The 27063-nt window shown below is 48.2% G+C and overlaps 15 protein-coding genes across 15 annotated transcripts; 7 read left to right on the top strand and 8 right to left on the bottom strand.

Moving 5' to 3' along the window:
* Positions 1-19: 19 nt before the first annotated feature.
* On the top strand, positions 20-924 carry N7529_002334 (SDR family NAD(P)-dependent oxidoreductase; the record flags this gene model as incomplete). Its single annotated transcript, XM_057237862.1, has 2 exons — positions 20-640; positions 691-924. 2 exons carry the CDS (start codon positions 20-22, stop codon positions 922-924), a joined length of 855 nt encoding a protein of 284 aa, XP_057100473.1.
* A 1698-nt stretch (positions 925-2622) lies between these two features.
* Positions 2623-3291, top strand: N7529_002335 (uncharacterized protein; the record flags this gene model as incomplete). Its single annotated transcript, XM_057237863.1, has 1 exon — positions 2623-3291. The coding sequence occupies one exon, from the start codon at positions 2623-2625 to the stop codon at positions 3289-3291; it is 669 nt and encodes a 222-aa protein (XP_057100474.1).
* A 161-nt stretch (positions 3292-3452) lies between these two features.
* N7529_002336 (DUF1996 domain-containing protein) lies at positions 3453-4490 on the bottom strand (the record flags this gene model as incomplete). Its single annotated transcript, XM_057237864.1, has 2 exons — positions 3453-4192; positions 4250-4490. The coding sequence occupies 2 exons, from the start codon at positions 4488-4490 to the stop codon at positions 3453-3455; spliced, it is 981 nt and encodes a 326-aa protein (XP_057100475.1).
* Positions 4491-6244: 1754 nt separating this feature from the next.
* N7529_002337 (putative PHD and RING finger domain protein) lies at positions 6245-7954 on the bottom strand (the record flags this gene model as incomplete). The annotated part of the gene is made up of 2 exons (XM_057237865.1): positions 6245-7845; positions 7927-7954. The coding sequence occupies 2 exons, from the start codon at positions 7952-7954 to the stop codon at positions 6245-6247; spliced, it is 1629 nt and encodes a 542-aa protein (XP_057100476.1).
* A 1187-nt stretch (positions 7955-9141) lies between these two features.
* N7529_002338 (60S ribosomal protein eL43) lies at positions 9142-9750 on the bottom strand (the record flags this gene model as incomplete). The annotated part of the gene is made up of 5 exons (XM_057237866.1): positions 9142-9205; positions 9321-9428; positions 9484-9540; positions 9645-9675; positions 9732-9750. 5 exons carry the CDS (start codon positions 9748-9750, stop codon positions 9142-9144), a joined length of 279 nt encoding a protein of 92 aa, XP_057100477.1.
* Positions 9751-10739: 989 nt separating this feature from the next.
* N7529_002339 (saccharopine dehydrogenase family protein) lies at positions 10740-12200 on the top strand (the record flags this gene model as incomplete). Its single annotated transcript, XM_057237867.1, has 5 exons — positions 10740-10929; positions 10996-11143; positions 11196-11268; positions 11321-11445; positions 11498-12200. 5 exons carry the CDS (start codon positions 10740-10742, stop codon positions 12198-12200), a joined length of 1239 nt encoding a protein of 412 aa, XP_057100478.1.
* Positions 12201-12374: 174 nt separating this feature from the next.
* On the bottom strand, positions 12375-13695 carry N7529_002340 (alpha/beta fold hydrolase; the record flags this gene model as incomplete). The annotated part of the gene is made up of 6 exons (XM_057237868.1): positions 12375-12716; positions 12797-13127; positions 13181-13290; positions 13341-13448; positions 13504-13556; positions 13617-13695. 6 exons carry the CDS (start codon positions 13693-13695, stop codon positions 12375-12377), a joined length of 1023 nt encoding a protein of 340 aa, XP_057100479.1.
* An 820-nt stretch (positions 13696-14515) lies between these two features.
* On the top strand, positions 14516-15652 carry N7529_002341 (putative choline kinase; the record flags this gene model as incomplete). Its single annotated transcript, XM_057237869.1, has 1 exon — positions 14516-15652. The coding sequence occupies one exon, from the start codon at positions 14516-14518 to the stop codon at positions 15650-15652; it is 1137 nt and encodes a 378-aa protein (XP_057100480.1).
* Positions 15653-15962: 310 nt separating this feature from the next.
* N7529_002342 (pinin family protein) lies at positions 15963-17149 on the bottom strand (the record flags this gene model as incomplete). The annotated part of the gene is made up of 4 exons (XM_057237870.1): positions 15963-16415; positions 16469-16537; positions 16605-17055; positions 17139-17149. 4 exons carry the CDS (start codon positions 17147-17149, stop codon positions 15963-15965), a joined length of 984 nt encoding a protein of 327 aa, XP_057100481.1.
* Positions 17150-17442: 293 nt separating this feature from the next.
* N7529_002343 (PHF5 family protein) lies at positions 17443-17769 on the top strand (the record flags this gene model as incomplete). Its single annotated transcript, XM_057237871.1, has 1 exon — positions 17443-17769. The coding sequence occupies one exon, from the start codon at positions 17443-17445 to the stop codon at positions 17767-17769; it is 327 nt and encodes a 108-aa protein (XP_057100482.1).
* Positions 17770-17971: 202 nt separating this feature from the next.
* N7529_002344 (twinfilin) lies at positions 17972-19136 on the bottom strand (the record flags this gene model as incomplete). Its single annotated transcript, XM_057237872.1, has 3 exons — positions 17972-18088; positions 18145-18396; positions 18480-19136. Coding segments are annotated over 3 exons (1026 nt in total), but the record flags the coding sequence as incomplete, so codon positions are not given.
* Positions 19137-19877: 741 nt separating this feature from the next.
* On the bottom strand, positions 19878-20956 carry N7529_002345 (putative succinate:fumarate antiporter (Acr1); the record flags this gene model as incomplete). Its single annotated transcript, XM_057237873.1, has 3 exons — positions 19878-20690; positions 20751-20848; positions 20902-20956. The coding sequence occupies 3 exons, from the start codon at positions 20954-20956 to the stop codon at positions 19878-19880; spliced, it is 966 nt and encodes a 321-aa protein (XP_057100484.1).
* Positions 20957-22523: 1567 nt separating this feature from the next.
* On the top strand, positions 22524-23817 carry N7529_002346 (uncharacterized protein; the record flags this gene model as incomplete). The annotated part of the gene is made up of 2 exons (XM_057237874.1): positions 22524-23254; positions 23319-23817. 2 exons carry the CDS (start codon positions 22524-22526, stop codon positions 23815-23817), a joined length of 1230 nt encoding a protein of 409 aa, XP_057100485.1.
* A 628-nt stretch (positions 23818-24445) lies between these two features.
* On the top strand, positions 24446-25035 carry N7529_002347 (uncharacterized protein; the record flags this gene model as incomplete). Its single annotated transcript, XM_057237875.1, has 3 exons — positions 24446-24657; positions 24821-24923; positions 24967-25035. The coding sequence occupies 3 exons, from the start codon at positions 24446-24448 to the stop codon at positions 25033-25035; spliced, it is 384 nt and encodes a 127-aa protein (XP_057100486.1).
* A 431-nt stretch (positions 25036-25466) lies between these two features.
* On the bottom strand, positions 25467-26822 carry pex26 (the record flags this gene model as incomplete). Its single annotated transcript, XM_057237876.1, has 2 exons — positions 25467-26334; positions 26392-26822. The coding sequence occupies 2 exons, from the start codon at positions 26820-26822 to the stop codon at positions 25467-25469; spliced, it is 1299 nt and encodes a 432-aa protein (XP_057100487.1).
* Positions 26823-27063: the final 241 nt, after the last annotated feature.

Here is a 27063-nt window from a genome sequence, read left to right on the forward strand (position 1 = left end):
AACCACGCAGTCCCATACCATGGATCCCGGCATTCCGTCCGAACCCCCATCACGTTCCTTGGCTGGAAAAGTTGCCATTGTAACAGGTGCAGGCTGTCTGGGCGATGGTATTGGAAATGGAAGGGCAATCTCAATTCTACTCACCGACGATGGTTGTGACGTGATCTGCATCGACCTCAACTTGGAATGGGCCAACAAAACTGTGGAAATCGTCAATTCAAAACCAAATCGTGGTCGAGCACTTGCATATCGCGCAGATGTCACTTCAGAAGACGACTGTCAAGCAGCGGTGCAATACGCCATTGAAAATTTCGGCCGATTGGATATTTTGATCAACAATGTCGGGATCGGAGGCGCGGCTGGCACCGCGGTAGATGTTGATATGACACAATGGGCGAAAAGTATGGAGATAAATGTTGCCACTATGGTCCAAATGGCCAAATATTCCATCCCGCAAATGACTCGAAATGACGGCGAAATCAAAGGGAGCATTGTAAACATGGGAAGTGTTGCTGGTCTGAAAGGCGGCACACCTCATCTGCTATATCCAACTGCCAAAGGCGCCATAGTCAATATGACACGTGCTATGGCAGCGCATCATTCACCTGATGGAATTCGTGTGAACTGTGTGTGTCCGGGGGTAAGTTGTCACTCTCCACCCTAAGCAATCAAGTTTAACCAAAATGATAGATGCTTTATACTCCTATGATGTATGGGAATGGCATGAGCGAGGAGGCCCGAGAAGCTCGGCGAAAAAGAAGCTTGTTGGGGACTGAAGGGAATGGATGGGATTGTGCGGGAGCTGTGGTGTTCCTTGCTGGGCCTCATGCTCGGTGGATGACTGGCGTCATTCTGCCTGTGGATGCAGGAACAACAGCTGCAGTGGGGATTGGAATGACGAAGAGTGCAAGTGTTAACGCATAGCGTGAAGGTGGGCTAATTTGGCTGAGAGACAATTTTCCTGCTGCTTGTGATTCTGGTTGAGAACATTGTTTGGCGGGGGATTGGGTGGCATACCCCTGGTAGATCACAAATGGGTATACTGTAACGTTTCTAGTGCCTCATTATACATTCATGAAACGATTTCCAAGTTTACACCATAAAAGCAAAACTGAATTGATTTCCACATAGCAAAAGAAGATCTGGCACTAAATCTAGTATGCAATCCATGAGGACTGTTGGGAAATCGTGCAACCCAACCCTTTACACTTAATAATATGTAATGGCTCCGCACTGAGTACAAATGATAGTATGCTGCCTACCGAACTGCCGTTTCCATTGTGTAGTGTGGTGAGCATCCACTTAGTACATATTTATGATCGCAGTAATGTTAAGCAAGGGGCTCAATCCACGAGCCAATGCCCGAGCGGAACGGGAGCCGGGACGGGAGCGGGAACGGAAGCAAACTTACGCAAATTAGATAGAAGCAGACCTCAACCTATTTTATTTTCCATTCTTTTCACCTGTAGGATTGAATAAGTATTAATATATGACTTTATATGGCTATCACACATGATCTATCAACGATGTCTTTACCGAATTTGCAAACAGAATCTCGTCAGGGGTTGGTGGAGTTCTTGGGAGGAGTGAATTTCGGGTTGTCTTACATCTCAGGCCTTGTCACTCCTCTCCATACTGCCCAGATGCGTATCTTGTCACCTGGGCACATAGATCCAATTGCCTCGTATCATGTTAGGATCTCCATGTGTGGTCACCTTCATTTCAAAATGCACAAGAAATTGCCACGTAAATACGTGTTAGCGCTGCAATTGCCGGGGTCTTCCTTGCTTTGTCTTTTCTTTTTTCTTTCTTTTCCTTATCGGATCACATTCCCTGAGTCCCCATTCATTCCGCTAACCTGGTAGATGGGCTCTGTTGGAGACAGGGTATGAGGGTTCTGTTTCCCTCAAACTATCCATCAGTGACTGCGGAGAGGGTTCGTGGGCATAGTGCGAGTTCGACTTGATTTTGCTCCTGCATCATTGCCAATATTATGCAGTTCTCTCCAAGTTGATCTCGCAAAACTCCAACTCACTCGGTTAAAAGGTCACTTTCGGGATATGTGATTTTACAATGGAACCTTCCCCGGCATGATTTATTGAGTTATCAATGCCCCATAAAGCCTGTGCTCTGGCTTTCTGGCGGTTCTCTAGCTATCCATCACCACAGCCAGGAACTTGATCGGAGAAGTACTGCAAGCTCACGACTGTGAACTAGGGAAGAAACCCCCACGCCACTCATCAGTAGAATCACTAGGCCACCTGATCTCCATCAAAGCGAGAAATCGATAGTCAATAACATCCCTGATTTTTGTGAGACTTCAGCCTAATGAGTCCGAATTTGGAATGACTGCAGGTGACGATGCCTTCTGGACGCAATACGAACTCACATCCCTTACTTCAGCACACTTCATATCTTTACATATCTTGCAATTAATCACGTCACTCCATAGGGTTCTTTCTTTCAGTGAAGGGCCTTCCCAACCCTATTTAAACAGGCAGGATAGGAGCCCAAGATCAGTAGTTTTGAGAACTTCAAGCCTGGAAGTCAAATAGCAATATTCTACTCAACACAATTCATTCTAAGCTTGCCCCATTCTCATTGCTTTTCGAGTCCACTACAATGGGTCATTCCACCTCTCCCACATATCTCTCAAAAGAGGCGCTTGTTCTAGAATTGAAGGACTTCATTTGCCGGTGTCCAACGCGGATTTTGAACTTCAATACTGCAATCACATCTGCGATTTCTGATGGACCAGACGATATGGGGAGCCGAGGGAATTACAGACCTCGATACTTTTCTCCTGTATTGCGAAAAGTTCCTGCGGTAGGTACCAAGGTGAGCTCCAGGGGAGACGCATTGCCGCGCAAGATCTTGGTCTTTTACTGGGTTTTTGATCAGCCCGCAATTATTGGCTTGCAAGCTCCCATCACACCCGAGACATCCAACACCGACCTCTCTTGGCTTTCCTACTGGCTGGTCTCATTTGCACGTCAGCTGGGACAATTCTTGCATACCCCCGAGTCGGCCGGTTTGATCTATACCTTCTATGTGAATATCCGATATAGTCTAGAAGCAGAGAGGTGGGAGCAGCCGGCGACGGGCTGGTTATCTTTCAATCACTGGTTCCGTCGTTGCTGGAAAGACATCCAACACGCGCGCCCAATCGACTCTCCTCATGATGATAAGGTCATCACAATGCCTGCCGACTCGGTATATGATGGAAACTGGCCCATTGTAAAGGGCGAAGTTGACATCGAAATCAAAATCAAATATCTTTATTACAAATAGAACATGATTTCGGTGTTAACAACCTCAACAGCTTGCACAGAGAGTGATTACTCCAAAGAGGCCTAGAGCTACAATGATCAATGGTAAATTCTAACAATTCAATTCAGTGTTTACATCTTAGGGCGTGAAAAGTAAAAGTTGACAAGAAGTATTTCGTCATCTCAATGAAGTCTCCTGAAGTGTCTGCGGGCCCTCTTGGCCATTTTACCCATCATCTGCAAGCTCTCAAAGTAGTCACTGGTGCCATGCGTTGGATCACTATCATGTGCATTTTTTGCACCGCACACAGACCCATCACTCGCGTCGCCCAAAGGCCCATTCACGGCAAAGTAGTCATACTTGGAAACCGCATCTTGAACCATTTTCTCTGCTGCTTCTGGTAGCCAGCCGTTGATAAAGTCACCGTGGGAGCAGTAGGATGAACCGCAGGCTAGCGCAAGAGGAGGGGCACCGGACCATCCATCAGGGAGCAATTTGCGCAGATCGTAGCGGATAGAGAATCGCAGCTGGGGGATGCGTTTCATGTCTGATGGGCACCAATTGTCGCCATACCCCTTATTGTAATGAGGATTGCCCGAGTAGCTTGACTCAAGAGTGTCTGGATTCACGCAGTCATGGAAAAGAAGAAGCGTCTGTAGATGGGTGGAGCATGTCGTTGTGGGGAAGGCGGCTGCATCTTTGGTTTCATCTGTCGCATCGCCTTCACAGAACCAACTAATACCAGCATCATCTTCAACGTCGGCTTGGGATGTAGCGGACGCATTTCCAGCAAGGTCCTTGTAGTTCTGTGGAATTGCGATTTCGGCAGACTCCGGCTGCTCGTAGTAGGCGCTGAAACGCATCGGTATGATAGGCGTGTACGTTTGGCCGTCATTTTCCACGAGATATAATGTCGGGACCCCTGTTAATTTTCTGGTCAGTCGTCGAGCTTCCGGCTCACAGGCCAAGAGACACTTACAGTATGTTGAAAAGTCATTCGGGTTCTCGGTAGTGGAACAGCCTTTCTGCAGCTCAGCTGAAGTGGTCGTGTTCACGGTAATTGCATCTGAGCCAAAGAAACTGTGCATATGGCTAGTATATTTTCCAGGAAAAACAATAGGGTCAATGTTCTTGAACATCATGAAATCTGAAACAGTGACAGTATAGGCGTCAGAAAGGCCTGCCGCCAGGGCAGACAAAAGAACGAAATTGCGCATCATAGGCAGAAAAGTACAAAAGAGATAAATATACAGAATAGATTGGAAAGAGGATAGAAAAAAATGGTAAAGTTGAACTACAACAGCGTTTAAGTACTTTTGTACTCAGATACACCGAGCTATATCGAAAAGAATGAGGGATGATGGCGTCCACCAGCACAGATCATTGGCAAATCACATTTTCTTGATAGTTAGGAATTTACCGCAAGCGTTCACGCGGATCGTTTCAGGAACTCTTAACTTGTCACGGATAGCGAGGGTGGAGTTATCAGTGCTGTCAATAACCAAGTCTAACGTTTCACTTATGATCATTTCCCGCTCTTGGCACGAGCTACAGAGCTTCGTATCATGACTTGAAACACTAAATCATATTGATTTCTCCGACGAGGCGCAGGGACCAGATAAAAGTATTTTAAGGTGTAAAACCAGCCGAGGTATGCTGAATAAATACCAGACCCGCATATTCTGTCTATCTAGAAGCTTTGAAGCAAGGCGATGCACCTGAATCAACATCTTATATATATATCATCCACACGTATAGGAGCAATAGACCCTGGATATCGATTTGGATCAAACATCGCACAGCAAGCCCCCTTTCATAACTAACAAAGTAAGGTTAGGTGGAAAAAACCATTTCGTGCGAAAAATATATGGTAACGAATCCTAGCTACTCGAAGCTCTTCGCCTTTTTATGGCCGGAATGATTGACTCAAATACACATAATTAGTCTTCGAAAATGAGACATGCTTTTTCCTAGATCTCCGATACCACAAGTTCAATAACGGCCAACAGAATAACTTCCGGTCGTACCCTGGGTTCAAACCCAGTATCTCAATCCATACTCCCTCTCAAGTGCTAACATCTATTAGAAGTGGTACTGCAGCGCGGGCGATGTCCGTTTTCTCACCTACCACCATTCATGATTATGCCACAGGGCTTCCTTGGGGATAGCTATCAGCTTGTCAGACCGTATCTGGCATATCGATTTGCGGGGAGTAGGGTGATATCTTGTATTGTTCTTGGTGTACAGTTGTTGGATGGAGCTCATTCTGTCGTATGGTATTGGGCAACTTCACCGAGCCATTGGTTTTCAGAACAAAAGACGCACAGCGCTACGTTTCAGGTATATCATGGTGGTCGTCACGTCCTTCGTTGCTGGTAACACTGTGATAATCTACTGGTTTGTGTTCGTTGGGGAATATTGGGAACGAGATCGATCTACTACGGAAGGATAAGGAAAAAGCGTACCAGAATTATCTGACGGATAAGACAGTATGTCAAAGCCAGAACCGATTCCCGCTGCTGCTTCTTCTGACGTCCGGTCTTGCCGGTTCGTGCTTGGATTCCGCAATCTCGATATATCTTGTAAGCTGGGAGGCGATCTGCGGATTCCAGAATTTGCTTACCTGTAATATAAGCCGGATCCAGATCCTTTTTTGATACCATGTAGAATGCATATTGCCAATGACCATGAGTGGGCTTCTCTATAGGATGGAATTCAAACACTGATAAATATTCAGACATAATAATATGTAAGGCGAAGAGAATGACCAGACAAGCTCCACAAATAACACCAGTCCATATCACTCCCAGATAGGAGATAGAGAAAAATAAAATAATAGAATCTCCCACATATGCCTCGCTAAAGAACAACAAGACAGTCTGCAGTATCAAACACCAGTTATACAATAAACCGAGGACAATGATTCGCTGAGAAGAGAAACGCCATGAAATGCCGGAGTTCATAGTAAATATCATTAAGTATCGCCATCTGTATCGGTAGCCACCATGCGCTGTTTTTGCTTATCTTTCGTTCTCCTCTTTAGGGCGTCGACGGTATTCTGCACTTCGTGCTTTGCCTCTGTTTCGAGGTTCGTGCGTTCATCCGACTCGAGCGTTTCGCGATCGCCAACGCGCTCATAGAGCATTCGAGAGATGCTGCGATTGATGTTTGTGTATTGCTCTTTCGAGATGGTCTTCTTCTTATAGTGAGGTTTCAATGCGGTGCCGACCATTTTCTGGATGTCGGCTTTCAAAGCAAGAGATGGGCCGAGTCGGGTCGGTGATGAGTCTGGGGAACGGGAGTGTGCAATGTTGAGTGCTCGTTGGGGAATCCGAGAGCGAGGTCGGCCCGTACTGCGAGGTGTGTTGTCTTCTTTTGCCCCTTTTGGGGGCGGACTAGCTGAGAATGAGAGTTCGGGGGAAAAGGGGGGTGATGATGGTTCGGCAGGGGAGGATAGCTGAAGGGGTGATATCGGGCAGGTGCGAGGGAAAGGCGGGGGTGTAGCCGATGAGAGGAGAGGAGAAGAGTACGCGGATGAGGTCGGGGAGATAGAGGGAGATGAAGGACCTGGTGAGGGATGATCGGTAGGGGCGGCGGACGTTGAGGCGGAAGGTCCGTATGAATTCGTGCGACTAGGTGCGTCTTCAACTTCCTTTAATAGTGACGAAAGGAAGCTCGGTCCAGTGGGATTATCGCCGTTCGGCCGTGCGCTGGAGCTTGCGGCACCAGCCCGAGAGGATTCACCGGTTTGATTTTGCTGTGCTAGAGCAGCAAGCTCTTGCGGTCTCCTTGTTCGAGGTCGTTTTAATTTGCGCTCGGGCTCGGCGGGTTCAGGGGACGGCGACATGGTTGGCTCTTTGCGCTTCCTGGCGGCATTCGGATTGTTTTCGATTTCCCGTGCTCTTTCGAAGGCATTCCAGGCGCGCATCTCCTCCAGGGACTCGGGCTCAGGTGTCGGAACTCTGGGAACACGGGGGCGGGACGGCCGAGCAGGCTCAATGTCGAACAAAGGTGCGGCGTCGCGAAACCGACTGCCACCACCCTGTCGCTCGGCGACTTCAAATCGGCGTTGCCATGCCTGAAATTCACGCTGATTGGCCTCTTCGCGACGGCGCTGTTGAATCACACGCTCCGCAGAGCGATCGTCGTCGAATGGGAAGTCCAGATCAAGGTTCAGGTTATCCCAAACGGTTTGCCAGACCCGTGCCCAATGGAGCGAGTTTGTCTGATTCCGAGTTTGAAGACGCCTTTGTTGGGCTCGGGTTCGCCGACTTCGCTGCTCAGCTCGGGTTGTTCGTGCCGATACCTCGGGCGCTGGTGCCACTGCACGTTGCGATTCACATTGTTGGCAGTACCAGGCCCCCGGTGGGATCTCATCCAACCCGAGACAATATAAATGGGAAGGCACATCACATCCATCACATAAGAGAAGGACATCCTCGTTATCGGCTTGCCCGCAGATTGTACATGGTTGGAAGTCGGCCAAGTCATCCTCCACGTATTCGATGACCATAGAAGGGTCAACCTCGGCTACTTGTGTGCGGTCTTGAACGGCATACGATGATATAACAGATCCTATATTTGAGAGTAACTCAGGTCAGTTATTGATCATCAAAAGTGGACTATGTCATAATTCAAGGAAGGGGGTCGTCATACCTCCAGGCCGGTCACTCAACTCGACCATATTGAAACTGCGCCGACATATCGGGCAACTGTTCGCTCTTTCAACCCATGGTTTCAGACAATTATTGTGTAAAATATGACCACAGGGAAGTAACTGGGCAATATGAGAGTCCTCATCCTTGAACTCCAAACTCAGGCTCACGGGCTCGAGAGGATCGCCCGCACCTTCACCGAGGTCGCCTAAACAAACAATACAGGTATCTGACATGGACAATATAATTAAAGGAAGACACGAAGTCCATGAAGAGCGACTCTCAAAGGTGTAGAAGCGAAGAAGGTGTGGGGAGCGCCTTTTTGAAGGTGGGCCGGATTGCCGGACTAACGCAAAACAGGAACGTGACGGAGGCAAATGATGCCCTGGATTGGAATGACTTGACGAGCTATATTGCGATACTGCAATATTATAATATCTATTGAGATGGGTTGGAATTTTCTGTGTTTATTGGTTTTAGTGTGGCAATAATCTGGCATTATACTATATATCTTTGATCGTCTGTTCTAAATTTCCGTTAACATCCTTCATAACCATACAACCACCAGGGTCCCTGGTCTACAAAGAAAAAAATGCGCCAAGTCCCTAGCAAGAGCAAGGCGCCAGACTACAATTAAAAGTGACCACGTTAGGCAGCCCATGACTCAGTCGAGACCCAAATCGCAGGGTTTCTCACATTAGTCACGTGAATATCCTGGGCAAATTTCCAATAGACACCAGATGCAGATGCAGTATACGATAGCGTGGTAGGCGCAAACGTCCAGCTGCCAAATTACGTAGATATAATCCTTATCGTATCATTCAAGCGCTGAAGACACCGGTGGACACTCTTGAGTCAGAAGTAATACGCTAGCAATGACACCACATGAGCAGATGACCGATGTGATATCCACTCGTGGCGTTGAATCTACGTGACTTTCCCGCACCTGAAAACCGCCAGGACTACCAGGTTTGCAATCCATATCTCTGGCTCGAATAGTCGCAAACCAAGACAGTGATCAGGTGAAGGTTCGATTTGATCGGCGAATGGTCTATCACGAAGGCAGCGACCGAGCGCGGATATGGGACCAGTCAGATCGATGTACGTTATACTCGGCGAGTCGCATGCACAAGAAATCGAAATCCCGAATTTTTTCATTCATTTTTGGTATTCAGACGTAACCGTAAAGAGAAATGAATCCACATGATCCTCCCATTTAAACCTCAGCAATCTCACGGAGACGACGGATGGTGGAGCGGGTGGCAGCGGCAGCGGGGGTACTGTAGGAGAGAATGGTTAGTAAACTTCTAGTTGACGTTCGCGCATGTGTGCCTCCATTCGAGATTGGTTGGTTCCAAGATCGTGATCAGTCACACATGCTGGTGTGTAACTTACGAGACAGCGTAGGCACCGCCGGCAACGACCTTGTTGCAGCCGTGGCACTCCCAGATACCGGTAGCCTTGCGCTTCACGGTGTTCTTTCCGCAGAAGGTGCAAGTGTAACTTTATTAACTGTTAGTTTTGCGATCGATGGTGTTCCAGATCGTGGAGTACGTACCGGGCGTGTTGTTGAGTTTCGATCTTCTTGATCTGCTTACGCAGAGAAGCACCGTATCTGTAAGAATATATAATCAGAAACCGATCGTTTGTGGAAGTTGATGTTTCGAGTTTCGATCGAGGGAAATCGCGATGTGGGCGCAATGTGGGTGAATGTCATACCTCACTCCGTATTTACCGGCGATGCCGACCTCTAATAAATATAATTAGCATTGGCTCATAAATTCAGTGTAGACATGTAAAACATACTCTTGGTGCGCTTCGTCATCTTGGCTGGTGTCGAGGATGAAGATGGGTACTGGACAGGAGATCAAAAAAGACGCTTTGAATGAGAGCGGGTTGTGCTGTGGATTCTCGCTTAGGGCTCTGGGCTGTGGTGCGATCACCTGACCTTTTTTGGGATTAGTGGGCTTATGTCATGCGCCTTATCGCGGTTATCGCATCTGGGCAGTACATTGACGCTCTGGCCTAAGGTTTCCAATTCTTAACTTGGGCTTCGATAACTTGTCCAATAATCCACAAGATCCACTGAAAATGACGATGTGAAGTGGATTGGACTTGGACATTGAAGGTTTTTGTCATCACACAAAATTATTGAATTGCCTATCCTACGTTAGTGCCTTGTGATTCAGGTTTCCACTATAATCCTTCATTCTTCTAGAATCTGACCAGCTTCTCATATGTTCCCTGGCCGAGGTTGCTCGGCCTCACTTTGGAATTGATTGTGTTTGAAACTTGAACAAGGTTTGCTGACCGTACCCCTGCGCGGACTTCTTCACCTTTCCGTAGCCCTGGAATCTGGTAAATTTACATTCATTAATATTGAGTGGTTCCTCTGTATACTAGTCCTACATATTATACTCTAAAAATATGGGTAGATAGAGATATAAAAAGAGATATAAAAAGAGATATAGAAGGAGGTATAGAAAGAGATGTAACATTGCAAATCTGATTGATCTGAACCTTGGAAGCAGTCGGCTCAATATAACTATCCGGCCACGTGATCGACTCAATGCATGAAATATAAACGTCTGCGCCAGTACATCAAAACAGAAGTAGTACTCCGAAGGTCATTGTGTGACCTATACTGCTCCTAGTTCTTAGAAAAATCTTCAACTTTTACTTTTCAACTATCTCGCCCACTTCCCTCTACTGTGAGGTGTTTATCACGTCTTTAAGTACTAGCTGCCGAGAAGCTTGTGATTCGCCGAAAGCTCCTTGTTCTGCAGAACTACATCACAATTTCAACCAACTACAATGACTTCCAACCGCCAATATGACCTGGTCCTGCTGGGCCCAACCGGCTACACGGGACAGTTCTGCGCAGAGCATATTGTGCAGAACTATCCTACCGATCTAAAATGGGCCATTGCTGGCCGCTCCATACAAAAGATAGAGACCATTGCTAAGGAACTCAAGGCCCTCAACCCGGACCGTATTGACCCAGGTACTTGATCCACGGCCCCGTCTCTGATTCATTGCATGTCTAGATGCTTATTGATTCGCGAAATAGATGTTTTGGTTGTACAACTCAACCCCACCGAGCTGAACGAGCTTGCCCAGAAAACGCGGCTCGTTATCAACTGTGTGGGTCCCTACCACTTGTACTCGACCCCAGTTGTCGAGGCATGCGCAGTCAATGGAACTCACTATGTCGATGCGTATGTATATGTACATTCAACTCTGTATCTCAACAATGTCTAATTGTCACAGTACTGGAGAGACTCCATGGATCAAGTTGATCATCGAGAAGTACCATGAAACAGCCAAGGCCAATGGTGCAATTGTTCGTTCTACTACAATTCCTAAAGGTGCAGCTTGACTCTAACTGCAAACAGATGATCCCCTCGACTGGAGTTGAAAGTGCCCCTGCCGATATTCTAGCATGGGCTCTGGTCAAGCGAGTCCGCGAGGACCTCTCGTCTCCAACCCGCCAGATCAACAGTACCATCAAGGAGATGAAGTATGTAACCTTCCTCCGGTAAAACCACCAATGGCTAACTCAATCCCAACAGGTCCTCTGGTCCTAGCGGCGGTACCCTAAACACCGTCCTCAGCATCTTCGATTGGCTCCCATTGTCCGAGATATCCAAGTCAATGACCCCCTTCTCACTATCCGTCTCCCCTCCCCCAACAAATATCCCCAGAGAATCTATCCTGGAGAAATTGTTAGGCGTGCGCGCAATCCGCGACCTGGGAACCGTCACCACTTCCCCATCCGCCATCGCCGACATCACCATCGTGCACCGCAGCAGTAGCCTCATGCCCGAGCTGTACGGACAGCAGTTCTTCTTCCGTCAGTTCCTGTCCGTACGCAACGCGATGATCGGCGTGGCCCTGCACATCGCGTTTGTGGTTGGAATCTCACTGCTTGCGCTGCCGCCTGTGCGCTGGCTGGCACGGAAGTTCGTGTTCGCGCCTGGTACCGGTCCTCGTCGTGAGGATTCTACCAATGATCGCCTTGAATACCATGCTGTTGCGACTGCTGATAACGCCGACGCGCAGCGTGTCTTCGGTAAAATCACTTACGGGGGTGGTATGTACCTTTTCACTGGGTTGTTGCTGGCTGAAGCTGCGAGGGTCATTCTCGATGAGGAGGAGAAGATTAAAAAGGTTTCACGTGGGGGTATTGTTACTCCCGCTACGCTGGGCCAAGACTTTGTGGACCGTTTGGAGAAGGTTGGCTGCAATATTGAAACTAAAGTCTTCAAGTATTAGGTGGTCCATGCCCGGGTAGGTCCTATGCAGTTAGTTGGCTTAGCCAACATATCGTCCTTAACAGCCTGCCTTGTTATAATGCAAACTTTAATGCTTTGATGAAAAACCACGAACTTTCGCAATAGTATCAATGTACCCATGGATACTATCTCCACATGCAATGATGCCTTCACTTTATAGCTTCCCAGCCCTATCGGCAAAGACCACCTCCTTCAACCATCCCGAGATGATCTCATTGACTTCCGCGGGCTTCTCCCACAAAGCCCAGTGCGAGGTATTGACCTGCTTCGTCGTAAGGCGCGGGATATGCTTCGCCATGGACTTGCCGAGATGCGGCGGCAGGGCCTGATCTCTCAACGCCTGGATAAACAACGTAGGAACCTGAATCTGTCTATCAAGAATAGCAAGCTCCTCCTTGGAGTTGACCTCGCGAGTGCGATACCAGTTGACTGCGACAAAGTTAGCACTGACGCTCAAAGCCTTGGAAATGCCATACGTGGTCCATGAACCCCACTCCTAGCAAACTCATTCGTATAGTACTCTAGCTCCTACATAAGTCAGCAAGCCCCACGATCAAATCGAACACCCAAACCCACCTCCTCACTCAGCAACTTCGAAGGCCGAAGTCCGCCAATCTTATCAAGCAGAACGCCCTTGTGCGCATCAAAGCCAACCTCACCGGCCTCAGTGCGGCCCCCATAAAGCGCAACCAGGAATTGGCGAATATCACCCTTAGACCGAATAACCTTCTCCAACTCCCCACTCTTGAACTGAAGCTGGTATGCGAAATTTGGCGCCGCATTGCGGACAAGGTCTTCTAGAGAAACATTCTCTGCCATCGGGCGCGCATACGGCACGCAAACGGTGAACAGGTGGCTCACTAGCTCCGGGTGCCAAAGAGCGACGCGGTAGGCGAGAGCGGCGCCCCTGTCAAGCATCAGAATTAGTTCAGTTCTGCGCTCGATGGTGCAGGTACTTACCAGTCGTGTCCGCCGAGAATAATTTGCGATTCGCCTAGGTGTGTAGCTAGGGCCTTGATATCTGCTGCGCAGCTTTTGTGGGAGTATGGGGTGAAGTCCTCAGGGGCGTCCTGTTGTTGTTAGTCGGTGTTTAGTTGGTTGGGGCGGTTCTCATTCTCACTGTTCGTCCGTATCCGAGATTGTCTGGAACTACGACGCGAAGGTCCATGCTGACGAGCATGGGGATTTGATATCGCCATCCCATTGAGATGTCGGGGAAGCCATGGATCTGTTGGTATATGTCAGGGTCTATTTCATTGCTGGTGGGATGACTATCATCTTACTAGGAAGATGGTGGCTTTATATTGGCCTGATTTAGGTTGGCTAAGAAGATAGGCTGTGCGCCGTTAGCTCGTGTGCAGTCTTTATGGCACTTCTGGGAGCTCGCAGCACTTACAGTAATGATGGCCATTGAGTGTGGCGGTTTTGTACTCAATGCGGGAGTCACCCGATACTTGGATTTTGTCGACAGGCATGCTGGGTCTGGCGATTTGGTTTTAAGGGGAGTGATCGTGCGGTGTTGAAATAGGAGGTTATTGGGACAAGCTCCGCAATATATGTCTCTAAAACCCACCAGTTAACACGCGAATTGATGTTCAAAGGACTGATAAATCAAAAATTATCACTACGACGTAATGAAGAGAGAAATTATGCAGAATTAGTGAGAGCCTGCATATATGCGGAGAGATTATTATGAGGGTCAGACCCCTCACGGTGTTCCCTTTTTTTGCCTCGGCACGTTGATCATTTCATCAGTGGGGGACGCCAAGACACTAGGCCCGGAGATCTATGAACAGGTTGTATGAAGGGCATATTTTCGATTCTAAGGATTATATGTTGATGAACAACTTAAAACTACCTGGTATCGGATGCTGAAAGAGCCACTTATCGTAAGGCATATTAAATAATTAATTAAACTAGGGAGGCATTGACTGTAAGTATGGAAGCAAGTCCAGCAAGTCCTAGCACAGTATTCATATGTATATAGCTTGCTATAAGAAAGGTCATTTTTCAAAATTATAGAAGTCTCGATTCGGAGCAGTATATAATATTATATCCAAAGTTGCAACCACAGTTTAACACATCGCATTGAGTTGAGGTTACACAATAGTCATTGTAGTATAACTATTTGCGCTAAACAACTTGGGGACCCCGACATTGCGGGGTGAAACCCTTGAATCCTGAACCAATCATTTGGTTATGACACAGAAAATACAAAATGTTATAGTTCCTAGAACTGCTATATTTGATTGTGAACAATTCTCTACTTTTCTCGCTTCAACCATTGACCAGACAATGATCACCTTGTTTCCTGTTCCCGTAACTCTTCCCCAAGACAAGATACCGACCAAGAAGAATGTTCGAGACATCATCGGCACGTTCCTACCGAAAGAATGGTCTTCTGTGGATCCAGAAACTCTGACCATATCATACCATGCATCATTTGCCAATGCCCACTGTCCTGTTGAACGACCTAAATCAGCTTCTACCCCATCCACCGAGCCAGTCAAAGTGTTTATCAAATTCCACAAAGACTCGGGAGGTGACCTCGAACTCTTCAAGCATCTGGCCCCAACCAAACACGAAGAAGCAATTTTCTGCCACGAGTACGGCCGATCCGGTCTGGGAGCTGAGGTTTATGGATTTTTCAGGACGCAAGATGGGACACTTGGGAGAATTGATGAGTTTCTGGATGCGCGAAACATGGAGCCTGAAGATGTTGAGGATCCGGTCATTCGAGCAGATGTTGCTCGTGGACTCGCCAGTTTCCATGTATTGAAAACATCGCTCGAAAAAAAGGCAGTGGGGCTTTACTATGATGCTGTAATCGACGGACTCAACGGTTATCGTGGAATGGAGAAGTTAAAGAAACTCGGAAAGGAAGGAGGTGTCAACGTGGACAACCTAGTTGACTACGACTTTGGAACGAGGCTGGGAAAAGTCGTGGACAGACTGGAAGAGATAGGAGGGAAAACTGGATGGTGTATTCATGACGTCCAATTCATGAATACAATGTTGAAGAACACGCCAAAGCAAGGAGAAAGCAAAATTGTCCTGATTGACTTCGAATTTGTGATGCGGAACTATCGAGCATTCGATATCGGTGGGCATTTCATGCAAAAGATGTTCAAGTGGTTCGACGAAGAAAGCAAGATAGCAAGTTGCAGGAAATATACAGAGGAGGAAAAGAGACACTTCTGCGACGTTTATGCCAGACAGTGGAATGAGCTGACGGGTGATTTGGATACTGGGGAGCAAGTATTCCTTGAATCCGAATACGGGTACATGCTAGCTATCACTTTCGACATTCACAACATGCTGTGTTATATGAAAGAGCAGGGTGATAAGGACCCGTTGAACCTGCTCGGCCTCGATAAACTCTTCGATGAGTTTGTGGATCAATATGCTAAGCTTGGATTAGAAGATCCGTGATATCATACTATAGACTGTTACCTTCTAAGATATGTCTATAATTTACACCCAAATAATCAAAATCGACAATGACAGCAAGTATAGCAACAGATCTGCTATGAGGTTTACTAATGAGACCAACATCACTACATGATTATTTCCTTTATTGACATGGTCCATACCTAAACTCTCGCTATGGGCCGTAAATCTAACATACACAATCAGCGCCGAACAACAATCATGAAAAGACCAAGGCTATCGGGTATTGGTCTTGGGTCGTAGCGGACCAAAATTATCTCGCCATGTCAGAATCGGAATGCAAAAACAAGCTCTAATAGATCACAGTGTCCTCGTTATCCTCAACGACCTCACCTCCGTCATCATCGCGGTGTGCTTCATGCTGATCATGAGCACCCTCCCCCACGTTAGCAGACATTCCATCCGTTTGAATAGGATCAGAGGCTCCCTCGTTAGTTTCTACACCCACCGGTTCCGGGGCACTCTGAACTTCTTCCTTAGATTCAGGGACTGTAGACTCTGCCTGAGACTGGAGAGCAGGCTGGTCCGTTTGGGTATCTGCTTCCTGTTGTTGTTCTGGGGTTGGCTGCGCTGCTTTTTCTGCTTTGTCCTGAGGATCTAGAGGCGGTTGCTCAGGGACAAAGGCCTCTGGCGGGTACTTGGCCTCGAATTCGGCCAATTCTCGTGCAACTGTAGCTTCTGCTTCTTCAATCTGCTCTTTTATCACTGATTCGTCACCTGGTCTGGATTGCCATGGCTTGTAATACTGGGAACTATTAGCTGTTGTTTCTTAATATTGAGTAGTGAAGAGTAGCTCACCAGAACGGGTTCTGTCCGTGTTTTGAGGAAGTGTGCCATGGCGATCATATTCGTATGCCGCGTCTGCATCTAATACCACGTCTGTGAGAAAACGATATTTCCAAAGATACGAAAAGATGAGATGAATGAAACATACCACTTCCCGCTCGTACAACGGCTTTTCCCTTCGTCGAATCTCTTCACGTTGCTCCTTTCGTCGCTTCTTCAGCTCGCCATATTCCACATCTTGAGTCTTCAATTTTTCTTGCTGCTTCTTTTCGATATCCGCGCGGCGTCTCTGCGCCGCATTAGTCGGCTTCTGAGACAGGGTACCCAGCAGCCCACCGAAAAGTCGCTGACCACGCTTGCGGTCTTCCTCGCCGCCACCGCGCGGTCTTACGGGTTTCCTCTCAGATCTTTCATTTGTTTCAGCTGGCGGAGAAGACGGGCGATGGCGCGCAGATTGCGGGGAGATATTGCCTTCAGAGCTCAGTCGTCGGCGCTTGCTCTCATATTCCGACACTGACGACTTTCGTCGCTTTGTTGTCAACTCTGGTGATTGGCGAACTGTCTCTGGATCGGGTATTACGACCGCCGATGCAAGTGTTCTGTGACAAAAAAATGACTGTTAGCTACAACAGCTCAATTTGAATGCTTGCGCGCGGCTTAATACGGAGACAGGGAACCATACTCTTCAGACATCTTCCAGCTCGAATCACAACTGACTGCACTGATGAAGAGGAAACGAAGGGAACCCGAGCGAATAATTTTTGCCACAAACTTTGACTTGGTTCAATGCAGTGAGCTGGATTATCAAGCGCAAAAGGACAAGACGACACTGGTCCGTGCACGGACCACCCAGCCTTTCCCTCCGTCGGCTTTTCATTTCTCAACTCAAGTCACTGACGAATCTTAGCTCAAGCTTTCACTTCAATTCAAAGCTCTTTTCACTCCCTCAACCAACTCCTTCTCACGACTTCTCTCCTACCCTCGCCATGTCTCGCCACCACCCCGACCTCGTCATGTGCCGCAAGCAACCCGGCATTTCCATCGGCCGCCTGTGTGACAAGTGCGATGGTAAATGCCCCGTGTGCGATTCCTACGTGCGCCCGACCACCCTCGTCCGCATCTGTGACGAATGCGCCTTCGGAAACTACCAAAACAAGTGCGTCGTGTGCGGCGGTGAAGGAATCAGTGATGCATTCTACTGCTTTGAATGTACACGCCTGGAGAAAGACCGCGACGGATGCCCCAAGATTATCAATCTGGGAAGTTCCAGGACAGATTTGTTCTATCAAAAGAAAAGTTTCAGGAATCAATGATCCCGTCTTGGGCTCCCTCCATGGGTTGGCTTGGTGTCCGGGAGGGGGGCTAGACGTGAAACCAGCGGCTCTACAATGTTCAGCCTAGGGATGAAAATGGGTCTACGAACATTACAACCATGGGAGACATGCACGGGCTATCACAATGCGCTATTTATGTCCACTTCAGGTGGTTGTATGTGGCTATCTACATGGTGGTGATTTACCGGCCGGGGCGGCGAGGTCTGGCGAATCCACGCGCAGGTCCCTGGTCTCGTGGTGGGCTGACTTCCTCTTGCAAACGCTCGTCGGTGATCTCGTCAGGACCTGAGGCCTCGATCTGCTATTTGTGAGCATCCAAACAATTACGAAATTCCACAATTCGGGCGCACATACCTTCTTCAAGATCTTGTGTCCTTCCTGTTCAGCAATCGTGATCGCGTTCCTCCGCGAGCTGGCGTGCAGCATGCGCTCTCTGATCGACGACCCAGTGGGACAGGTATACACGAAAATAACGACATCAGATCCGGGATAGTGGTAGAAAGAGTAACGCGGGGAAGAGGAGGAAATGTGTGAGGCGACGGCGCTCGCTTCAACCCCAGACTTGGAGTCGGCCAGAATAATCTTCTCCGTGGGGATGTCAATTGTCTTTATAAAGTTAGCCACAAATCTCACAGATTCCCACCCCCATCTATTTTGCATGTAGCTTCCACACCATGACTATAACTTACCAGCTGGACCAGCCCACCATCCTGTAGATCCCTGAGAGCGGTCTTAGCATCCTCATCAACAGGCATAGAAACCCTCATTCCAGAGCCGGAACCGGGCCCAAAAGTGCCTCCGATCCCAATGTCTCTACCAGGGGTACCACTCCGCGCCTCAGCCTCAGCCCGCCTCACAGCCTCAAGCTCCCGCTCTTTCTCACCCATCATGTCCTCTCGACTAACGGCATTGGGCCCCTCACCATCACGCTCGCGCCATGCCTCCTGGCCCAGAATTTCTTCCTCCTCGGTAGCAAAGACCGTCGAACCGAACTTTTCAGTGCCGAGCTCTCGAGTCAACGTCGAGCGAGTCGAGGCAAAGAGTGTCTTTGCTCGCACGGGCGCATTGGACGGAATATAGGTCAGAGCAATGAGGGTCGTGGAGGATGACGTGGGGCGCCGGAGGAGGAGGTAGATTGGAGTTTTAGGCTGCAGGACGGAAGACAACTGGGGGAGGGCTGAGATGAAGGAGTCTGCGGTCGGTGTGCCTTGGAATGAGATCGGGGCCAGCGGTGTTAGGGTCTCTGCTGTAATGGTCACAGGCAGACAGAAGGTTGAGGTGTCGGAGTTGAAGCGGGTGAAGGCATCTTGCAGCGCCGCGGAAACTGGGATTGTTAGTGCCAATTGCTATCTATGGGAATTTTGAATCTATTACCTGTAATACCTGACTGCATGATGCCGCACTTTGAGATGCAGCTAAGATGTTGGGTCCAATGTTGTTTACGAGGGGAGGGAAGCGGTGAATGAGGGGCCGATGGCATGTAAGCGGCCGGGGGTCTTCAAGCGAAGGTGTATAGCGGCCAGGGGTCAAATTCGTTTGTTTATACTCAGAAACTGAAATACATACATGTAACTTACTATAGCCAATGCCCTGCCTAGGCTTAAACATTGGAACTTTTCCACCATATAATTATACATCTTTACTACCAGTACTATAGCGGAACAAAAGGTTGTAGACTTGGTTTAAACATCGCATCTCTAGGCAGAGGTAAAAAGAGATAGAGCATTAAAGACGGGAATGTTTAGATGGTATAGAGGGGTCTAGAATAGGCATCAATACTAGAGAACTGCGGTTGACCCCTGGCCGCTATACACCTTCGCACCCCATCAACACAACTACTGTCAACTACTTTACTTGAACATCAACTCGAAGGCCATTTGAAATTTTATTTCGGCTCAAGGCCCACCAAACAAAGTGGTATACAAGGAAACTAACGCGAAGTACAAAATATATACAAAAAAAAGCTGGAACCGCTCAATCAAGACAGTCCAACGCAAGGAACAGAGGAATCGCAACGCCCACCATGCTGGGACAGGTATCACAATGCTTTCCAAAAGAAACAATGACATTTTGACAGTTTGGCATCTTTACTCCTCAAAGTTGCCACCCACGAAGGCCCAGTTGGATCCCTCCAGCTTGCCCTTGAGGAACTCGTACACGGTGAAAGTCACCGCCTGGCCAGGTGCAACACGCATCACACGGGGTGTGATACCCTTGTAGAAAGCGCGAGCTCCCTCGGTCTTGAACATGTCCTTGGCAATGACCATGATACGAGAGACAGCCGACTGGCCGGGCTCGGCACGGGTCTTCTGCAGGCGAGTCTTAATGGTATCGATGGGAGCGTTAGAGAAGGGGCCGACGGCACCGGAGATCAGACCGATCAAGGTGGTCTGGTATGAGGGCAGCTGGCTGTTGCTGTACTCTGGTTGCCAGCGCTGCAGAGCAGCCTTCAGTTCCGTGTACGCGGTGAAGTTAGCGGCTTGGTTGGTTCCTTGTCGGAGAGCTGTGAGAGAAACACCACGGTACAGGACGCTGAAACCTTCTTCCTTGACCACGGTGAAGAGGGCGTGCGGTGCGCTACGGTACTTCGGGGTGTCGAGGGGATCTGCCAGACTGTGATGCTGGGCTTGCAGACGAATCTTGATGACTTCCATGGGGTTGACGACGGCCACAGCTTCAGTCACACCGGCGGAGAGACCAGCCAGGAATGTGGCTTTGCTGGTCACCTGGCCTGTCTCTTTATCGGCCAACATTTCCTTGTATGCCTCGTATGAGGTGAATCGGATAGCCATCTTGGGAATGATACCACCGAGCACAGCACCCAGACCCTTGTACAGACCCAGAGCGGTCTCCTTCTTCACGATTTGAGCACCGGTGGCCACGAACCCGCGCGGCTTAGCCTATTTCACGCAGAGGTTAGCATGTTGCTCAATTGCCGGTAAAATGGTTCCTAAACTCACCCCAGGCGCTGTAGCTCTCCTTGAGAGCTGCATGCGGACTTTGATTGTATCAAGAGGGTGGCACACAAGAGCCTCCATCATACCGGCACCACCACCAGCTAATTCAAAGTCAATAATTGTACGCAAGCCTAAGAGATGGGGTCTACTCTACCGATCAAGTTGACCGCGGGCGATGTGCGCTTCCCATTGGCAGATTTGGCGGACATTTCAATATGTGAGGGTATATATGCAGAGGAATTGCACTTTTCACGAAGTCACAATTTCAAATCGGAAATTCTCAATGACCAAATATATCGGAAATCGAATTGCGCTGATCGTTCCGATTGTCGCGAGGGAAAACCGAAATTGCGGAGAAGCGGAAGTATACAATCCCGGGGCAATAAGCGGATGCAATTGAATTGAAGATGAGGATATCTCTATAGTTCTTCAAGACTTCTTTCAAGAGAGAACGAGAGAACGAATCGCCAAAAGATGATATTTCTTGAAAAGTGCAGCAGTTTCGTGAGTATATGATTCACGGATTGAATGTGGCGGCAAATGCCAAACTTTGTGGGGAGCTGATGACGGGGAAGCGGAGGAAGCTGGACGAGCGGAAGTTGTGTAAAACCTCACACCAAAAAGAGAGAGAGATCAAAAAGAAGAAAAAGTAGTAGGATAAACTGCCGAGGGATGTCTCTTCTAATATATCAATAAATCTAATTCTATATTCCGGGTACCTCTTTAATTGTCGACATCCCGAGGCCTTCGGGAACAAGGGCGGCTCTCCTCCAGCGCGGTATGATTCACCAAGATCTCCAATGATCTGACTTCACATGCCTATATAATTTTTACTGTCGTCATAGTTTCAGCTTGTGATACTCTAGCTGTATATTGTATACTTTATTATTCAGATATCGAAACATTAAAATGCAATTAGAATGTAATCACAAGACTTATTATACTCCCTACATCTACATTGCCGAACTACATATCCAGCCTAATAATTTCCCGAGCTAAATCACTCCGGATACAATATTCCCCTTAACCCCAGTCCGGTGGTTCCAGCATTCGGAGCAAAGTAGCGAAATCCGCTACATTTCTGCGGGTGATCTCGGGCCACCGCGAGAGCTCCTCTCAGCCGAGGTTCATCAGGGTAATTGTTCAGGTCATGGGACTGACTTTGAGTCAGATGAACATTTAAACTATCGGCTCTCTGCAGATGGGCTTTTGAAAAGTCCGGGGTTTGGACTTGTATATCCCCAGGGCTTGTACATTGGTGACGTTGACCATTATGCCGGTTGAACGTTTTACCCAATAGAATGCCCCCTGGATCGGTTGAGCTCTGCGATACGAACTATCTATATAAACACTGATCTGCTTATTTCAATTGACGTGTCTATTATAATTAACTATGCATCGTGGTGATAGCATTTCAAACGACATGCGATATCTATGGGATACCTTCACATGCATCTTTGGTGATTCCGATAATATCGGGTACCCGATCTCGGCGCATGTCTTCTGTTCTAGAAACTGAAACCCTAATTAAAAACGAAACCATCTAGAGAACAGTTCAAGAACATGTTGGATATTGAATACATATGTAGTGATAGAGCTTCAATAAGGCGATTCTTTCAGCCGCTATCAACTCCGCAATGTCGGAATAAATCCGATCGCGCAATCTCAATCCCAACCCCATCTCTAGATACACCTCCTCACCAGAGCTGCAACCCGATTATCAACATTATTACAGGGGATCTAAATATCCATGCTGTCCAGGCAGTTTCAAATAGAATGGAACCCCCACACCCAAGGCACCGAGTCCTAAAGCGCATCGTCTCACTAGTCCTCCACCAATGGCTTCTAATCGGGATCGGAGTCGTCTGCGCACTGGCATACTGCTTCCCGAACGTTGCCAAGCATGGCGGCGTGATTCGTTCGGAGTACAGTATTATGTACGGGGTGATTGCAATCATCTTCTTGATATCGGGTCTGAGCATCCCGCGCCAGAAGCTTTTTTCTCATTTTTTGAACTGGCGGCTCCACCTTCTCGTACAAGTGGTTTCGTTCTTGTTTATTCCTGCTTTGGTTCTGGCTGTTGTACATGTGATTCTTGCTGGTGATCCTGCGGGGAATATTGATCGTGCCGTGCTGGCGGGGTATATCTTTACTGCTTGTATTCCTACCACTATTGCGTCTAATGTTGTTATGACGAGGGCTGCGGGTGGAGATGATGCGGCGGCTTTGGTGGAGGTTTTGTTGGCTAATGTTCTCGGGCCGTTTGTTACGGCTGCTTGGACTGTTTCTCTGATTCCCAAAACTGCTGAGTTTGACCCTTGGCGGTATGGGGGTGGCAGTCTGGGAAGTATGTATAAAGATGTGTTCCAGCAGCTTGGGCTTAGTGTACTGCTGCCGCTGTTTGTTGGACAGTTGGTGAGATGGACATGGCCGGACCGTACTGCCTCGGTGCTACAGAAGACCAAGCTGCCCAAGTTGGCTACTGTGTGCATGTTGCTGTTGATCTGGTGAGTCAAATCGACCGATATCAAAGCCCTTGCCTCTTTTTCTAACCAGAAGTCCAAACACTAGGTCTACATTTTCTTCCTGTTTTGCAACGGGAGCCTTGCAGTCTCTCTCCGCACAGAGTGTTATCTTTGTAGTCTTCTTCAACATCGCACTCTACGTCCTCCTGACGGCGGTATGCTTCTTCGGTTCCAGACCACCCCGGGTCTTTGGCTCTCGATCTTGGTCTAAGCCCATGTTCAAACGCATGTCGCCCGAAGAAACAATTGCAGTTTGTTTCTGTGGACCGGCAAAAAGCACAGCCCTTGGAATTCCATTATTGTACGCAATGTGGCAGCCCGTTGATCTATTTACGAAAGCAAAAACTTCCGTGCCGGTGCTGCTTTACACCACAGAGCAAATATGCGTGGCACACTTTTTTGTGCAACTTTTTCGGAGGTGGCATGCCAAAGTCCTTGAGAAAGAGCATTCAGATGACACCATCCGTGATGACGCTGAGCTTGGGGTGACTGAGGATGCGTCTGGCGTTGACCCTAGACATCGACATGAGCTTTCTGCTGTTTGATACCCATTTGTAGCCTTTGATAAAGGCTAGGTTCTGTTTCTCAACACCGAACATGAGCTTTCACGATTGACGAGATTATTTTAGCTTTTTGAGCGATGGATCATATACATATTTTTTTATAACTGCAGATACTCCAATACGGCACAGAAATTCATATCGAATTGCATCTATTCGCAAGTTGGACATCATCAAGAAACGTATCGTATAGTGTGATCAAGTCTTGTCACTTTCACTGTGACGGACGAATACAGCACTCAGAAATGTATGCTCCTTCATTTATGAAATTCATAATCTCATACGGGACACCCGCAAGGTCCTTGACTGTGTGATGACAAAATTGATACGAGAGGTGGTAATGATGTTAGAAGACTGACTTCCAGACCGCATCTTATGTTCGGTTCGCGATATCCTCTTGGGCGATGGTTTCAGCATCAAGTTTAACATTGCCGCCATTGACGGGGTGATATTTAGGGGTCTTAATCTGCTTGTAGCGGGCCCATTCTTCCATGGCAGGTCCTCTGAAAAGAGCAATCTGCGCACCAATTTGGTTCAGACGTTGTTGATATTCCTGGAATGTATCTCCAATTTCCAGGAATCCAGGTAGAAATTCAGCGTGTTTCCTATCATTATGTTCACGATGGTGGTCGAGGTCATGCCGCATGCTTCGAAGTTGTTCTATGACAGCGAGCCCGGCATCGTTGCCGAGGGTGTTGTTCGGGATATCGACACGGTTATCCTCAGGCTCAACCCTTTTTTCCTTTCATGTTCTCCAATGGGTTTCGGCAAGCCGTTTGAGCACAATACCGGTGAACGTCTGCTTGGTTTTACTGAGCGGGTGTGGTTGGTAGTTACACCATAGCGGCTCCTCTGACGAGAGCAATCTGCCCGCGTAATGGTCAAGAGTTTGTTGATGATTGAGTTCTATAGTTACCATTCTCTTAAATATCTCAGGCATGTGTATGCTTTTCGGGCTACGATGAAGGGTCTGCTGATTATGTCGCAGGCCGCTTGTTGCTGACGATGTTGCTGTCCCTGCTGTCTGGATGCTCAACCTGCCTCTCAATGTCCCGTTTGAGGCTTTGGTCCCAGGAATGTTTTTATCTAAGGTAAGTCCAGTATTTTTTTATCAACATCTCCTTGGATTAAAAGCCGACATTGGGGGCTCAACGGTCACTCACTATCTTCGATCACCAATGGAGCGAGCTGACTGGGCAGTAATAAGGCAGTAGACTGCTTCAGTAGTAACTGGATTTTGACACAAGAAAATGAATGATGATTTGGAGAAGAGTAAATTTAACCATGCCTGGTAGAAATCTGGTATGTGCGCATAGAATGAATACATGAGTAAAGAAGAATCACAAACTGTATGCAACAGTGACCCCAGGATTTATGAGGAGGGGGTCAACTTGATGAAGGAAAATGTACATAATATGTGGACCGGGTTCCCCCGTAATTCCGTAAACATAGCCAGGCCAGCCTGTTATCAATGGTGGGATTGGTCTCATCAAGGTGCATAGGGCTCAAGCTCAAACCGTTTTTGATTCATGCTTTCAAGGGGCCTAGTATGACCTATTTCGCGCCAATGCCGGTCAGGATCCGATTGGCGTTGATAGCATCATACAAGATGCGAAGAAACCACAAGCTATATCTCAAATGTAGCTCACTTTGACGCCCATACCGACTGTAGACTTGACCTTTTGCCAAGCACCGCCAGTCACTCGTCGTACGCGTTCACGGACATCTTGCCGGCTCATCGCCATCAAGATACCAACCACAAAGAGTAGAGTGCGCACTAATGACATGGGATTACCAGACACGGCCTGGATAATATGACGGAAAAGATTGCGCAATGCCGTGGCCACAGCCTGAGTTTGTCGCCCGCGGGGTTCAACCTTGTCTTGTTTCTTGACATTTTTGGAACCGGACGAGGAGAGCGAAGTCCTTGGCTTGCCATTCGGCAACTTATCGGACTTTGCTCCTTTCCCCTTCGGCGAGCCCTGTGGGCGGCTCTTCTCAATCCCATAGTCGGTCTCGCTCGTATTGCGCTTGTGGCCATTGGCTTGTGGTTTCGCAGCTGCGGCTGCTTCCTCGGCTTCGCGACGTTCCTCGTCTCGTTGCCGTTCGAGCTCTGCGTCTTTCGCCCGTTGTAGTTCGACAGCGCGCATTTCGCCTCGTTCCTTCTCTTCCCTCAACCCTTCGAGAGTCTGTAGGAAAATTTCTTTGCGCTCTTCATCGAGGACTTCGCTTAAATTGATGAACTCGGTGGCGTACTCCCATTCATCGTTGCGGGGAAGGACGTGGAGGGTGAAGAGCTCAATGATCTTTACTCGGGCGGTTAGATCCTTTGGTGTATCAGCTCCACTCGTCGTGCGCAAAGGCGGTGGCTGGGAGTCAATCGATCCATCCTGTAGGCGATCTGTCAGGTCGAGATTTGGCTGTCCATATGATGAGAGATAAGTCTCGAGGCGTTGTTGGTTCAGGGATTGTGAAGAGGAGTGGGTTAGGACGAGAGTAGCACTGATATCGCACCATTAGTCCATTATATTGGGTCGGGGGTTCATATTGGATACTGACAGGTTGTAGACGACTTCGGCATCCACCGAGCCCTCGCGGCCCTGGTATCCAACCTCGACCACATTGTCCCAGATTGCGCCCTCTCTGACCTGTGAAGCAATTGATTTCCATTCCTTCTGACCAAATTGCTTCTTTCCTTCCTCTGCGCCAAGATCGACTATTGCGCTGAGGAGAGTAATGTAAAGGTTCCACACCTTGATCCTCCACGTGCCCGCGGCAGTGGCGATCGGCGCGACCGGTGTTGAGTTGTCGCCATTATTCGTGTCATCTTGTACAGGGGTGATGATGGGTTGAAGACTATCGAGGGCTTCCGGGAGACGCCGTGTGAGGTAGAGCTGGGAGGCGTTCTTGTAGGTCTTGGAGCACAGCTTTGTGGGGGAGGACGGAGAGCGGGCTTGAGCTTGAGACGACATTGGGGATCCGTTCGCCATTTCAATACCAACAGATCAGGAAATTGTATCAAATGTATCAATGGTATTGTTTAAAGAAATTATAAAAGGAGTAAGTTGAAGAGAAACGTCAAAATGAAGTGTTTCGGAGCTTGCGATCGGCTGTCATTTTCCCTCGGCTCATTGTCCAAGTCCGGGGTCGGTGTCACGGGACTAGCCTGTGAGATCTATATATCAGCAACTTCAACGTCTACCTAGGTGGTTTATATTGTACATTGTTATA

Source organism: Penicillium soppii (assembly GCF_028829465.1).
Source record: "Penicillium soppii strain IBT 18220 chromosome Unknown utg000003l, whole genome shotgun sequence".
NCBI lineage: Eukaryota > Fungi > Ascomycota > Eurotiomycetes > Eurotiales > Aspergillaceae > Penicillium > Penicillium soppii.